The sequence below is a fragment of the Physeter macrocephalus genome, chromosome 8 (genome assembly GCF_002837175.3).
Source record: "Physeter macrocephalus isolate SW-GA chromosome 8, ASM283717v5, whole genome shotgun sequence".
Lineage (NCBI taxonomy): Eukaryota > Metazoa > Chordata > Mammalia > Artiodactyla > Physeteridae > Physeter > Physeter macrocephalus.
Genome location: NC_041221.1, coordinates 145,050,728 through 145,065,557, shown reverse-complemented (window position 1 = coordinate 145,065,557; position 14,830 = coordinate 145,050,728). Strand labels below are relative to the sequence as shown.

The window sequence follows — 14,830 nt, the reverse complement described above, 5'->3', positions numbered from 1 at the left end:
CCAGTCTCTTCTCCTATAGCAGCTTTGACTTGTGTGGAACTGTCATAGATTTCCTTTGAAGAAAGAATTCTTCAGCTACAGTTTTTTGGAGGTTCCTCTGCTTTAGACAGTTGGGTCACTGAGGTCACCCAGAAAGCAGAGAGGGCTGCTTATAGACAGGCAGGATTAGAACCCAGGGCTCCTGAGTCCCAGTCCGGGTTCTTATTGCCCCTGCCCCATGTTCCTGTCCACATGGGGTGGTGTGTTAGGGGTGCACTGACCCCACTCTTGGCTGCTCTAGGCCCTGTCCTGGTCATCACTGAGTACTGTTGCTATGGCGACCTGCTCAACTTTCTGCGAAGGAAGGCTGAGGCCATGCTGGGACCCAGCCTGAGTCCAGGCCAGGACCCCAAGGCAGGCACTGGCTACAAGAACATCCACTTGGAAAAGAAATACATCCACAGGTAGTATCCTGGTGAAAGACAAGGAGGAGGCCAGGACTGGGAGGTGGGGCCCCCATGTCTGTCCCCGAAGTCAGCTCAGGGTTGGGTGGCTCGCGTGGCCCTCACCTTCCCGATTGTGCTGTGGGGAGTAGCCACCCATATTATATGGGCAACTCGGTTCTCCTCCTACTTATTCCCATCATCCAACAAATATTTGAGCCCCTACTATGTTCTGGGAGTATTGAGGGCAAAGATGGGCCGCTCATAGTCTGGTGGAGACAGGCATTAATGAAATCATTATTTTATCATACGTAAAAGATCAACCAAGATCCATTCGGGGCCCTCGCTAGCGATGGGCAAATCTTGGGGATAATGGCCCTGTCTCTCCCATAGCATGTGCTGTCGGGGGCTGGAGGGCACCCATTCCACTTTCGAGTAGCCATGGAGAAGTGGGATGGAGTCTTTCGGGCATTGAATGAGAAGGGGCAAAACAGCATAGCTGTGGCCAGGTCCCTGGTCCACTTGGGCCTCAGTTTCCCCAGCAAGCCATCAGGGGTTGAACCCCTCAGGGTCTGTCTGCTCTCTCGTTCTGTAATGCCGTGATTCCTGGAAGCCACCCACAGGCAGATGGACAGAGCCACATTGGGGAACCAGAGAGAGGAAGTGACCTTTGTGTCACACATGAGTCAGGGGCAGAGGCGGAGCCTGGCTGGATTCTGCTCTTTTGACTCCTCGTCCAGTGCTCACCTGAGCTACACTGATCTCCTGGGAGTCTTGGACTCGGGGCTTGTGAGGCATCAGGGCCAGGCTGCTGGGTCAGAACAACAAGGGTATACACTGGGCTCCTATCCTACCAATGTCAGCTACCAAGCCAGTGGAGGCAAAAGGGGAAGGAGGCCATTTCACTCCATCCAGTGACCTCGAGTAGGGGGGCTGGCGGGATTTTCTCTGATTTTCTGACACCCTTTTGAGAGGGTGGCTCACGCTGGGCCTCAGCAGGCTGGAAACTCAGGCCAGAGCAACTCAAAATGAGAACTAAAGTCAAGTATTAGCTTCCATCTTCAAATCTACAGATGGGGAAAGGATTCCGAGTCGGGTGCTTTCAAGGGCAAATGGCATGTGAACCAGTCCTAGTAATGGGATCCCAGGCTACATTAATAGAAGTATACTTTCTAGACCAAGGGAGTGGATAGTTTAATGGTCAAACCATAATTAAAGCACTAGGTTGTTTTTCTGGGAACACGAGAGTAAGGACATTGTCAAGATGCACAGCTGTATCACAGAGGGAGCAGGAGGTGAGAGGTCCAGACACTGGAATATTAGAAGCAGTGGTGGCTATTCAGTGTGGAGCCGTGCTTCTCAACCTGAACAGCCACCCGAAGCACAGGCTCATAGGCTTCTGAGAGCTGTTAGGAATGTACAATCTCAGGCCTACCCAAACCTGCTGAGTCATAATCTGCATTTAAATAAGATTCCCCAGGTGATTCATATGCACATGGGTAAGTTTAAGAAACACTGCTAGGGGGAAGACGGGAATAAAGACACAGACCTACTAGAGCATGGACTTGAGGATGTGGGGAGGGGGAAGGGTAAGCTGGGACAAAGTGACAGAGTGGCATGGACATATATACACTACCAAACGTAAAATAGCTAGCTAGAGGGAAGCAGCTGCATAGCACAGGGAGATCAGCTCGGTGGTTTGTGACCACCTAGAGGGGTGGGATAGGGAGGGAGGGAGGGAGACGCAAGAAGGAAGAGATATGGGGACATACGTATATGTATAACTGATTCACTTTGTTGTAAAGCAGAAACTAACACACCATTGTAAAGCAATTATACTCCAAAAAATTAAAAAAAAAAAACAAAAAAAACACTGCTCTAGACCGGTCCTCAACTCTGGCTGCACACGGGAATTGCCTGGATTAATGTTTAAGTGGGAATGACTGGGTTTTACCCCTAGAGTTTCTGAAGTCTTTGGTTTGATGGTCTGAGTATCTGTAACTCCCTGGGTGATTTTAACGTGCAGCCAGAAGGGAGAGCCGTGATGTAGACAAGAGGGCTCAAAGAAGGGGCCCTGGAACATGCTCAAAGCCCTGCTGGGCTGTTCCAGAGAAGAGGGAGATGCTTCTGGAGGGCACAGCGAGGACCAGGAGGAGGAATAGCCCGGGGGCAGGTTAGCATTAGGAACAGTGGAGAACTTTCTAACAGGCAGAGCTGCCCAAAGAGAGAACAGTTTGTAAGCTCCCTCACTGGATGGCCAAGCAGAGGTCACTGATGACGCAAAGGAGGTGTCAGAAAGGGAAGTTCAAGTTGACCCTGAGGTCTCTTCCTTTCTCTGCTGAGTGGCTGGGAGAGGCCTGAGCTGGGCAGTTCAGTGACGGGCACTGACCAGCCCGCGGCGCCCTCTCCTACGCAGGGACAGCGGCTTCTCCAGCCAGGGTGTGGACACCTATGTGGAGATGAGGCCCGTCTCCACTTCTTCATCAAATGATTCATTCTCTGAGCAAGGTGTGGAGGAGGTACCAGGGCTGAGGGAGACGAGAGGGGCTGCTTGGGTTGAGGTGGGGGGGCCGCCCTGACACCTCTCCCCACACCAGACCTGGACAAGGAGAACGGGCGGCCGCTGGAGCTGCGTGACCTGCTCCACTTTTCCAGCCAGGTGGCCCAGGGCATGGCATTCCTCGCTTCCAAGAACGTGAGTCAGAAAACAGGTCCCTATGATGTGTGGTCACCCGGGGGGTGGGGGGTGGGGGCAGCCAACCCCCCGTGAAGCTGGATGGGTGAGGACAAGGGGGAGAAAAGGGAGTGTGTGAAGGGGGCCGTCCTCCTTACAACACAGGCCTGGGAGTCTAGAGCCTGAATGCTGGCTCTGCCTCTTGCTGTGTGGCTTTGAGCAACTGCTGAACCTCTCTGAGCCTAGGTTTCTACACCTATAAAAACGGGCTCAATCGTAGAATGGCATGAAGGTGGAATTGGGTTCCTATGTGTGCAGATGTTTAGGGAAGGGCCTGGAACGGTAGGGCCCTGAGGGTGGCAGCTCCTGCTCCTGTTAGGAGCTCCAGGGCTCACTGCTCCTGGGCCCATGCAGACCACCTAGCTATGAGGCAGCTCCGGCCACTCACGGCCAGACGCCCAGAGTCATGGTGGTTTTCTCAACACTGACTGTTATGACCACATTAAATTTTCCCAGACCTGGGTCTTGGTAGAAGGTAGGGACAGGACCCAGGGTACAGGACCCAAACTGATGCCCACTTCCTCGAGGAGGACCCCAAGCCTTCTGGGGCCCTGGCTGTTCCTCCTGCACCTTGGGCTCAGGTAGGGGAGGGGTCAAGACTAACCCTACAGTGCTTTTCCCTCAGTGCATCCACCGGGACGTGGCAGCCAGAAACGTGCTGCTGACCAGTGGCCATGTGGCCAAGATTGGGGACTTCGGTCTGGCCAGGGACATCATGAATGACTCCAACTACATCGTCAAGGGCAACGTGAGTGCTGGGAGGGCTGGGCCAGGCTGGGGAGGGGTGGTGACCCAGGGTGCAAGGTGACTGGGGTCTGCTGTGCCAGGCCCGCCTGCCCGTGAAGTGGATGGCCCCAGAGAGCATCTTCGACTGCGTCTACACAGTTCAGAGCGACGTCTGGTCCTACGGCATCCTCCTCTGGGAGATCTTCTCACTCGGTAAGCCGGTGGCCCAGTGCAGACTGGGCAGCGTGGGGCTGACTGGTGCTTGGTTACCCACGGTGTCCTACACCTCGTGGAGGATGCCAGTCAAGGACACTTGGTGGTCAGGGCAGAGCAAGGGCTGCTAAGAGTGCAGGGATGGGCGAAGTATCTTAAAACCAAGCGTTGCAGCTCCGGAGTGGGCGGGGCAGACCCTCTACCTCGACAGGCACTCCCTCCAGGCTGTTTCCTCACCTGCTTGTGCAGTTGCTGTTTCCTAGAATGCTGTTTGCCCTCACTCTCTGAAACATGCATGTCCTTGAAGATACAGCTCCCATTTCTGGAGCACCAGGCACAGGAAGTTGGGCTAAGCCCTTCAATGTACTCCTCTACCAACCTCTTATTCCAAAGCCTGTGCTGGAATTTTGTGGGTGTGATGAGGCCTGGGTGAAGACTTCCAACATCCTAGAAGCCCAAGCCTTTTGCAGTGCCCGGCATATAGTAAAAACACTTGTTAAGGGGAGCTGCTGTTCTATTATCGCAGTCCAGCTGGGACCCTTCACACCCAGCCCTGCCAAGATGTGTGGGGGAAGGTGACGGTGAACACTGAATATGGTCTTTTCCATGATCTTGTCCTTTGCAGGGCTGAACCCCTACCCTGGCATCCTGGTGAACAGCAAGTTCTATAAACTGGTGAAGGACGGATACCAAATGGCCCAGCCCGCGTTTGCCCCAAAGAACATGTAAGTGAAGGACCCCAGGGAGGAAGAACACCCCAGGGTTTGTTGGAAGTGGATGGGAAGGTGTGTGGACTGTCTTTCCTGTCCACAACGTTCCAGGGTCAGGCTTCCACTTGCCCACAGTGGACTAAGACAGACCCCTTTTATCAAGTTCAGGGTTTCCACTGGTTTCCCAGGCAGCACGGGGGACATTCTCAAAGAGGGCTCTCAACTGGGGCTGGCCCTAAGATGGATGATGAATGTTTAACTCAGACTCTGTTGCTATGACCTCAAGAAGGCTCTCTCTTTTCTTCCCTGTCCTGGAGCTCTGGGGTGGCGGCCAGCCTCTTTCTCAGCACAGCCAGCTAGCCGCTGCAGCCTCCTAACCGCCTCAGGCCCGCCAGCCCACCCCAGGCTCCTCACTGGCTCCCTGCCCTCACCACAGCCTTCCCCCATGCTCGCTGGCCCATCTCACCCACTGCATCTTTCTCCAGCCACTGTCTCTCCACGGCTGCTCCCTATACCACCCAGGTGCTTACTGCCAAGGTGGGTGCACCCAGCCAGCTAGCTCCTCAGCCACTTTAGTCCTACCATCAACTGGCCTCTTAAACCTACCTGCAGGCAGGTAGGTTTTGCCCAAGCTCTTCATCCTAAGAGCTTGGGCAAAATAGCATCTCTGAGCTTTTTTTCTCCTCAGGTACCATGCCCATTTTGACAAAAAGCCCTTTTTCCCAGGGTTACTGGAAAGGTTAGATAATGCACACACCAAGGACTTCGCACTGGCCTTGTGCAAAGCTCACTTCTGACTTGGTTTTGGGTTCTCTGCGGGGCAGGACCCTGTAGTGTGTGTGCGTGCGTGCACAGACGTGATGAGTCCCAGGCCTACAAGTAGCTTCTGTCCCGCCTCAGATACAGCATTATGCAGGCCTGCTGGGACCTGGAGCCGACCCGCAGACCCACCTTCCAGCAAATCTGCTCCCTCCTTCAGGAGCAGGTTCAAGTGGATAGAAGAGAGCAGGTGAGTGGTGTCCGGCTCAGGGCAGGTGGCTGGTTAAAGCTGGGCCTGACTGATCAGTTCTGACCATCCCCTGACATCCCCCCACCCAGGACTACAGCAACCTGCCAAGCAGCAGCAGCGAGCCGGAGGAGGAGAGCTCCAGTGAGCACCTGGCCTGCTGTGAGCAGGGGGACATTGCCCAGCCCCTGCTGCAACCCAACAACTACCAGTTCTGCTGAGGAGGTGATCACAGGGATGTACTATTTCTCTCTCCCTCCTCCAAGCTCTCAACTCCTCCATGGATGGGGCACCATGGGGAGAACATAGACTGTGCCCTTGGTCATTTCACTCAACAGCCTGGCCCAGCTCTGGAACTCGGGAATGTGGGATCTACAGGAGGTTGGAGAGAACCCCACTCCCAGGGCCTGGGCCATCACTGCCAGTCAGGGGCTGCGGCTCAGCCCTGCCCAGTTCTCAATGCTGTGGCCTCATGTGTGCTATGCCAACTGGGAGAATACCCAGCTCACTCTTAGCCTGTTCCCACTTCCTTCCCTCCTGTTTCAATGGAAATGGACTGGTTTTGTGACTGAAGTCCTCAGGAGCTGCCCAAACCTTGAGGGAACAACAAGGCTCCCTGGCCCTTGGCAGAATGGAAGGACACCTGCTGAGTGGATCAAGGAGAGCAGGGCGGTGCTCAGGGCTGCACTTGGTTCAGGCCCTTGGAGCAGGATGGCTCCTCTGGAAGAATCTAATTGTCCCCCTCTGCCTTCTCTCCACGGCCCCACCCACCCTAGGTCTGGTATTGCTGCAATGAGCCAGGTGGCAGCTAAAGGTTGGGGTGCTCTGTCTGGCCCCCCTGCCATTCTGAGCTGGAAGGCAGGGGCCCCGTGTGGCTGGCCACACCAAGCAAGCAGCACACACTCCAGGTTGACTCATAACTAACAGTCAGTCACGCTGTGGGATGTCTCTGTCAGCATTAAACTAACAGCATTAACACAGCTGGCCTCTGGTCTTTGTGCCACGCAGATTCCCGGGGACCTCCTTCCATCCTTCTGCGGTGAGTGACCAACCCCAGCACCTCTGGGGCCCAACCACAATGAGCTGCATACGATGAGGCTGGAATTGACTCTTGTTGCACCCAAACCATATAATTTAATAAACTTTATTCTGGTCGGGGAAGAGGGAGGGGAAAAAGCCACCTATTCCACTCCTCTCAATAAATTAAATAACACGGCCAATTCCCGTGCCCTAAGCAAACTTTGGGCACTTGAGCCAGTCCTGCTGTTTCCTTACGGCCCAGTCTGCTTACCCTTCACAGAAGGGAGTTTTTCCTACTGCCCCCAGGTTATGTCATGCTCACGGGCCACATCCCCTCTGTGATGAGGGTCCAGAGAGGATGCAGGCTGCAGCAGCAGTGACCAGGAAGGGGATCCTCTTCCTCAAAGCTTGGGGCAGGGAGGCTAGGCCTGGAAGAGAGTTGTGGCTCACCCTTTCTCAGCTGCCCCCAGCTATGGGTGCAGGAAGAATAGGAGGGGAATGCATTCCTCCTCTGGGAGAATCAAGAGCCCAAAGGGGGACCCCCTGGAGCTAATGAAGCCCCCCAAGTCAAAGGCCACAGGGGCTGGACACGGTGTCCCTGGGTAGGTAGGAAGGGAAACTTCAGCAGCCTTGGCCCACCCAGGACCTCCACCCCGATTCACAGGCACCCCTGGGAAGCCAGCAGCTACCTGCCTTCTCTCAGCCTCCCTGCCCCTTTATTGAACATATGGTGCCACCCAAGTGCTCTTTTGGGGCTAGTAAAGAGTGTCCTGGTGCCTCTCCCAACCCCCAGAAGGTTGAGAACCAAGGACCCCTGGGCTCCACCATGCTCAGGAAATGGAAGCTCTTTGGTCAGTCCCAGCATCAGAGGCTGGTCACCTGGATGGATCTGTCTCGGGCAAGGGCCTTACTATGGCTTGAGAGAGATGGTGCGGTCCCTGCGCAAGAGCCCGGCTTACTCTGCGGCTGTGGCCACCTCCTCTTCCTCAGCGTCCTCCTCCGTCTCCGTCTTGATCTGAGCAACCCCGAGGCGGTAGAGGGTGTCTCGGATGACCACCTCGCCAGGCTGGCAGCTCTGCACAATGTCATGGATCTGCCGGTTGACAATCTCGCGACTGGTAAGGAAGTCCATGAGGCGGTTGTAGAGGTAATAGTGGGTGGCATTGTCAAAGGCAATGGGCCGCTGGCGGACGCTGTTTGGTTTGCTGTCTGCGAAGGAGGACAGGATGGCTGCGTAGGGCGCCAGCTCAGGACACAGGGCCAAGGAGTGGTGCCCAGCACTGGGGTCGCCAGGACTGGGCTGTGTGCCTGCATGGACGATGCGCCGTGTGGTGGTCTTGGTGACCGGGTGCTGGACAGAGTGCTCAGCCTCCATCATGTCCACCGTATAATGCTGGTCCAAGAGTTCTGGGCAGGACACGCTCTACAAGGGAGATGATAAGCCACTGTGACGTGAGGGAAGATTAAGGTCCAAGCTGTGTGATGGGTGAGAGTGAAAGCTGTGGGTGAGCCAGCTCTGTTTTAAATCCTACCGTCACCACATAGCACGTCTCCTGGGGCAAGTCCCCCTTTCCTCCTCCCCTGTGCCTCCGTTTCCTCACGTGAGAATGGGGACAGTAACAGTGGCCACCTCCCAGAGCAGATGCTGGATTACCTGAGCTATTATTTGTATCTGCCTAATCAATTCAGACTGGGGCTGCAGGGGTACAGGAAGGAAGTGGTTCCCATGGAGGCTCAGACGTCCTTCTGCAATGCCTCACACCAACCTTACAAAGCCAGTGAGCCCCATGGACTAAGGAAAAGGCAAGTGATGACGATGATGGCCCCTTCCTATTACCAGTCCTAATGTCTCTTCTAGCCAAGGCCATGTGCCCATGCTAAGAACCACAGCCTGATACAGTGCACCAAGACAAAGAGACCAGGGCTCTGCCATTAATCTGCTGTGTGACACTCGACAGGTCCATTTTCACCTTGGGGCCTTACTTTCCCCTTTTAATTAGAGGAAAGGGGCTGAGACGGTCAGCATTTTCTAAGCCACTGTGCCTCTAGATCACAACACAAGGAATGCCATGCAGCTGGCATGGTCTGGGGCCTTTAGTATGTCAGCACGCACAGTGTCCTCAAAGGTGGCAATTTTCTAGGCTGAACTGCAAGGTGACCCCTTTGACCCCAAGATACCTGGGGTCACCCTTGGCACCCTAAGTGACATGCTGTGGCCTCACACACACACAGGGGTTGGTCAGTAAAAATTTGTGGAGTAAATGCTGGTTCCAGAGCACTGAGACAAAACACTGGTGGATGGTTCGCAGGTCTTCCCAACGAACCAGGGGCATGCGTCCCAGTTCCTCAGAAGGGAACTCACCACAGGCGGCTCCGTGGGGCTAGAGAAACAGCCCTGATTCCTCCCCCACATCTGGTTGGTCAGCTCTGGGTAGCAGAGGTCAGCACACAGGGCCACTGGTGTGGCCATGTCGACCACATACACAGGAGGCCAATGGCGGGAGGAGACGAGCAGATCCACATGGTCAAGGGCACTCTCGCCCCGCACAAGATACTTGGAGCCGCACACCACCTGGTGGGGAGATGGAGAGTACAGCACAGGGTGAAGAAGCCAATCTGCAGACAGACCGAGTCAGGTCCACTCGCTTCCTCCCAGGAAGATGGACAATCAGGTTTTATGACTGAGGTTACGCCATCCTGCCAGAGCCCATGACATTCTGCTTCCCTCCTACTTCTGTCCCTAAATGAAGTCGCCAGCTCACTGCAGCCTGGGAGAAGAGCTGGGAGCATCCGAGCCTCAAATGAAGCTGAGAGATCCCCCCCATCCCCACCCACCAAGGCACCACCTCCAAATCCCACCCTCCACATCACCCCACCAAACACCATCTAGTCCAGTGGTTCCCAAGCTGCATGGCATCAGCAGCTTCAAGGAAGTTCCTGGGTCCCACTGCAAATCTACAGAATTAGCCACTGAAGGTGGAGTCTAAGCATATGTATTTTGAGCAGACCCTGATGGTGCTGTCCAGATGAGAACCCCTGATGAGGGTATAGCCTTCATCAAATCCCCCAAATACCACTCCACTGCTGGGCAGCTGTGTGTCCACTGGAGAATTCTGCCTCTACCTCCCTACCTTCACACCTACCAGTCCTGGCTATCGCCTCCAAGTAATACCGCTGGCCCACCACAGCCCCGAGATCTATAGCTCTCACATCCCTGTGTTGTCAAGGGCTTCTCCTGAGACAAACCCCAGTCACATCAACACGAGGTTCTGAGCAGGCTCTGACCTGCCAGGGGTTGTTAAAGGAGTTGATGACCTGACTCTTTTGACAGCTAGTCGCCCTGCCCACTCAGTGAAATGGAGGCTCTGCAAAGCCATCTTCCCCATTTAGCACCGTTCAGGGGGTTTTCTACCCTGGCATCTTCTTGGATTGGGACGACTGTCACAAAGGACACAACCTTCCCAGTGCTATCCTGGCGCCTACCCTGTGCATGCTCTCTACTGGCCTAAGGAGTGATCTTCCTAAAACCCAAATCAGACCATTTCCCATTCAAACCATCCAATGGGGCCCTCTCATCACTCTCAGAAGAAAACCCAAACTGTTACTCCTGCCTACAAAGCTCTACATGAACTGGCCTCCGGGGACCCCTCCCCACTCAGGACATAGTGGTCACATCCCTCCCCAAGCTTACATGGGGCTCTTGGCCTCCTCTGGCTGCCCCATAGACAGCAGGTCCCTCTCTGCTACTTTCTATCTCTGGTCCTTGTCTAGTTCCTGCAGAAGCCATGGTGACTTTATTTCTCAATATGAGGTCACCCAGGGAGGAATGACATCTTCGTTGCTCACCTTTGTACCCTCAACAGCTGATGCAGGGGCCAGCACACAGTAGGGTGCCTAATACTCATTGGTGATGACCCATAAGGAGCTATTCCACAGTTGCCCAGTGACCTAAGTGCCAGCTCCAGGATGAGCTGGATCAATCAGATCCTCTGTGTGGGCAAACTGACATGAACAAATTCAACCTGAGTTCCTCCTCGTTATCCTCTTACCTGATGGGGGCACATCTTGTAGATTTTACCCCCTGTGAGATGAGGTGGGGGCTGTCGAGCTCTGGCTCCATTCTGAACAGATTCGTAGAGGGCCAACAAGGAGAAGCAGAGCTGGTCCTAGAGCACAAGGACAAGATTAAACACAGCAGTGAATGCTAAGTGACCAGGCTTGGTACACAGCACCAAATGCTCACTTCAAATGCTCAAAGCAAATGAATAAACTGTTAAGGCCAGATTGGGCCTTGGAGCCTCACCAGCCCAATGCCCTTTAGGTACATATGGGGACGCTGAGGCCCTGTAAGGGCCAGGTCACAGACAGAGCCAGCCAGACTAATCAAGCTGCCAGACTCTGAGGCCTGGGTTCTCTCTACTTTTTACAGGGTAGGGGAAGTGTCAAAGAGGAGCCAACATTTGCGTCTGAACTTGAAGCATAAGATTTTCAAGAGCACATTAGTATGAAGGGAAGTACATAATGTATGGATAAAGTACACACACCCCTCCACATCGTTCTCTATGGATGCCATGGCGCTTGTTTTCTGAGAGCCTGGATAGCCGATAACTAGACACTGCAAACTTCATGACGTTGGTATTTTGGTTATTTCCACTTTTCAAATGAGGAAAATGAGGCTCAGATGTGTAAGGCAGCTTATCCAAGGCCACACACAGTAAGAGAGCCTGGATTCCTGAACCTGAGTCTGGACCCACTACCTCAACAGAGGAACTGCCTGGATGGGAAGGCCTTGCGTGCATGTCACAATCTGGCTGCTGGCTATCTCCCAGGCCTCCCTGCCCGCCAGCACCGTGTCCAACACAAGTGCCCAGTGACGGGTATTCATATCCCTGCCCAGAAAAATGGCCCACCAGTCTGCTCCCAAAGTCCCTACCCACAGCGCTGCCCCGAGACTCACCTTGGAGTCTTCTGCCCCGAAGGGGATGCCACACTGCTTCAGCAGGCAGTGCAACGCCTCCTCGCTGTAGGAGCCGATCTCCTCAAGCTTGCAGGCACCCTCCTGGAGCAGCCGTACCAAGGCACCGCCATTGCCTGCAAGAGACGTCGTGCTAACGGGAGGGCACTACTGCCAGCCACCTGGGGTCCTGCGGAGTCCCTCATGCATGAGGATGGGAACAAGGGGGCCTGGTCCACAGTCGAGCAGGCTTTGCCCCGAGCACTGCCCTGGGGGCTGGGAGAGATGGACTCAAGGCAGATCTTAAGCTTCTACAGATACCCGAAATCTCTGAGAGCCAGCTTTCTGCCTTTGAACATCTAAGGGAGATACGCTGCAGAGCACCCATGCAAAGATACCTGAAATGGGTCAGCTTTTAACCTTTTCAGTTTTTCCAGAACCATGATCTCCGATTCTTAACACAACTGCAGCAACATGAGGAACAGTAATAGCTCTCATTTAAAAAATGCTCTTTATACACTATGTTCCTGAACCTGATCAACAGAACTATGCAGGGGCCTTACTTATAAAATCAATTTAGCAGGTCATATCCAGGATTTTTAAAAAGAAATAGAATAGAAAATCAAGTATGTTGCATTTGGTAAGGGAAATTACTGTTTTATGAAAGTTGTTTTAGTTACAGATATACACAGACGTGTTACTTATATGACCATCACGCTGAGTCATGATGTAGAACCTATTGCTTACTCTGAGTTACACTTAAAAAAAAAAGTAGGCCATCACTCTGTGTTAGCTCACTTAATCTTCACAACAACCTAGGTGGTGGGAACCTAGGTGGTGGGTAGCAATGTCATGCCCTCTTTGTAAATGAAGCAACAGAGGCTCGGGGCAATGAAGGGATGTGGTGGAGGTCACATGGTCACTGAGTGGCATATCTGGGAATCACACCCAAGTTGTCAGAAACTGATGCCCTCAAAAGAGCTAGCCCAGGGCTTCTCAACGTATAAGCACAGAGCATCTAAAAAACCATCTGAAAGACCTGTTTAGAAGGCAGACTCCCTGCCTCCCCCTACATCTCTCAGTGAGAATCTTTGGGGTTGGAGCCCTATTATCAGCATTTTTCAGAGGGTTCCCACTGTTCAATGTAGTGCATCCCAGAAGGCTGACAGTGGGCCATGTGGGTCAGTCCTATACAACGTGGCTGGCAGCTCTTGAAAACTCTGCACTTGACTTTAATCTCCAGGGGATTTTGTCACAGGTTGTCATTATCTTTCCAGAAAGAGCCCTCCAGGTGGGCCTGGCCCCCTCGCAACCATACATGCTGTCTTGCCACGGACAATGTTCCAGATGCGATGGGACCCTTCCCTGACCCCAGCTACCAGGTGGCCTTACCAGGTACTGGCTGCACATCCAGGTTTTTGTCTTTCTCAGTGTTGACGACCACAGCTCCTCTCATGAGTGGTGGGAAGAAGGGGGCAATAACAGAGGCATCAAACTTGGTGATAGGGATGCTGGCGGGGAAGGCCACCTGCTCAATCACTTCTGTCTCCATCGTGGCCCAAAAGTCCTCCACATTTACCTCACTAGAGGCCAAGAAGTCAGGCCAGGTGAACTAAAAGGTCAGGACAAAAAAGGTCAAACTGTAGAAGCCACAGAACGTCAGCAACACAACAGCCTACCTTCTCCATACAGGCTGAACAGGGGGAAGGGGTCAGACAGCCACACACTGCCGGGACACCCCAGAATCTAACATCTTAGTGCCAAACTGCTCCTTGGCCTCATTCCTTTCTCCCACACCATAGCACTCCCCAAGACCTAAGTCCCTTCTGCGTCTATGCCTTTATTCATGTCCTCTTCCCTGCCTCGCCAGGAGAGGGCAGCTACCACTGCCTGTCATGTGCCAGACACGGAATAATTAACTACTACCATACAAGCCTGAGGGTGCCTGAGGTGAGAGCACTGGAGCGAGGGGCAGTCTGAATGAGAATGTGAACAAAGATCTAGTTCCAAAGCCCAAGCCCTTAATCCCTATGCCTGGCTGGCAGGAATCATCAGAATAAAACTTAGTGGCACTCCACCCACTTGCAAGGCCCTGTTGATCCCTCACCTCCTCCCGAAGGTCCTCCCAGACCATGCCAGCACACGGCTATCTCCTCTATGTGCAGCATGTACTTACCTATTGTAGACATCTAGCACTGTGCTACTCAATTTTTCTTCTTGTAAGCCCTCTTATGCAGCCCTCAAAGTGAGACCCTGATCCTATTACCTCATCAGAATCATTTGCCTTACTCAGCAATGCTGATATCCGGGCTGCACCTCAATCTGTATGAACTAAATCCCTAAGGCTGCATTTTTAAAAGATTCCCTAGGTGAGTGGCTCTCAAAGCGTGGACCAGTGGCATAAGCACCACCTGGGAACTTGTTAGAAACGCAAATGCTCAGCCCACTCCAGACCCACTGAATCAGAAACCCTGGGGGTGGGGCCCAGCAAGCCTCTCACACTAAAAAGTTTGCAAATCCTTGCCCAATGTAATTCTTATGCCCACAAGTCTGAAAACCATTGCTCCACATAGAGACGTCTCTTATCAGTCCAGAGGGTCCTCCTCTACCAGTCCCTGAGGGGAGGGGCCAACCCTACAATCTCCTCATGGACAACTGCACATTTGTTTTGTTCAATACCTTTCTGTTTTAGTTCACTGACTTTAGAACACCCCCAGCCTGCTCTCCTCGTACGCACTACCCAACTCTGCACTCCACACACAAAAGGGAGAAAACAAAGTCCTGGTCTCTAGAAAGAAACACCCAGAAACAAAGAAGAGAAGAGACACACATAAGGAAAGTGAAGGGAATGCTACTCCATTCTGTGAGGAGCGAGCCTTGATTGGAACAAGGCGGGTGCCAGGCAGGACTAGGATGTGAGTTTTTGCAGGGAGGCGGGCTTCTCTGTCTATTCTAGAGAGCAAAAAGCCAAAAAGCCTGTGACCAGATGTGTTTAAAAAACCAGAGCTCAGGGTCCCAAGAGGTACTGGTGAGCATGGTGGTGCT

At 53.4% G+C, this 14,830-nt stretch overlaps 2 protein-coding genes across 6 annotated transcripts in view; one reads left to right on the top strand and one right to left on the bottom strand.

Moving 5' to 3' along the window:
* The first annotated feature begins 231 nt into the window (after positions 1–231).
* On the top strand, positions 232–6,789 carry CSF1R (colony stimulating factor 1 receptor). The gene is made up of 8 exons (XM_028493452.1): positions 232–443; positions 2,839–2,930; positions 3,020–3,117; positions 3,782–3,904; positions 3,984–4,095; positions 4,721–4,820; positions 5,706–5,814; positions 5,904–6,789. Exons 1-8 carry the CDS (start codon positions 232–234, stop codon positions 6,030–6,032), a joined length of 975 nt encoding a protein of 324 aa, XP_028349253.1. The 3' UTR covers positions 6,033–6,789.
* A 52-nt stretch (positions 6,790–6,841) lies between these two features.
* The window catches only part of HMGXB3 (HMG-box containing 3), a 61,611-nt gene continuing 53,622 nt past the window's right edge, over positions 6,842–14,830 (bottom strand). For 4 of the 5 annotated variants that reach the window (XM_007130653.4, XM_007130655.4, XM_007130654.3 and 1 more), the window contains 5 exons: positions 13,178–13,397; positions 11,789–11,922; positions 10,881–10,997; positions 9,194–9,403; positions 6,843–8,254 (listed from right to left, as the gene is read on the bottom strand). In XM_007130653.4, the coding sequence (XP_007130715.1) occupies positions 7,787–8,254; positions 9,194–9,403; positions 10,881–10,997; positions 11,789–11,922; positions 13,178–13,397 (1,149 nt within the window). In that variant the 3' untranslated portion in view covers positions 6,843–7,786. Of the gene's footprint in view, positions 8,255–9,193; positions 9,404–10,880; positions 10,998–11,788; positions 11,923–13,177; positions 13,398–14,830 lie in introns of all 5 variants that reach the window. The other variant, XM_028493371.2, reaches the window with a different exon arrangement.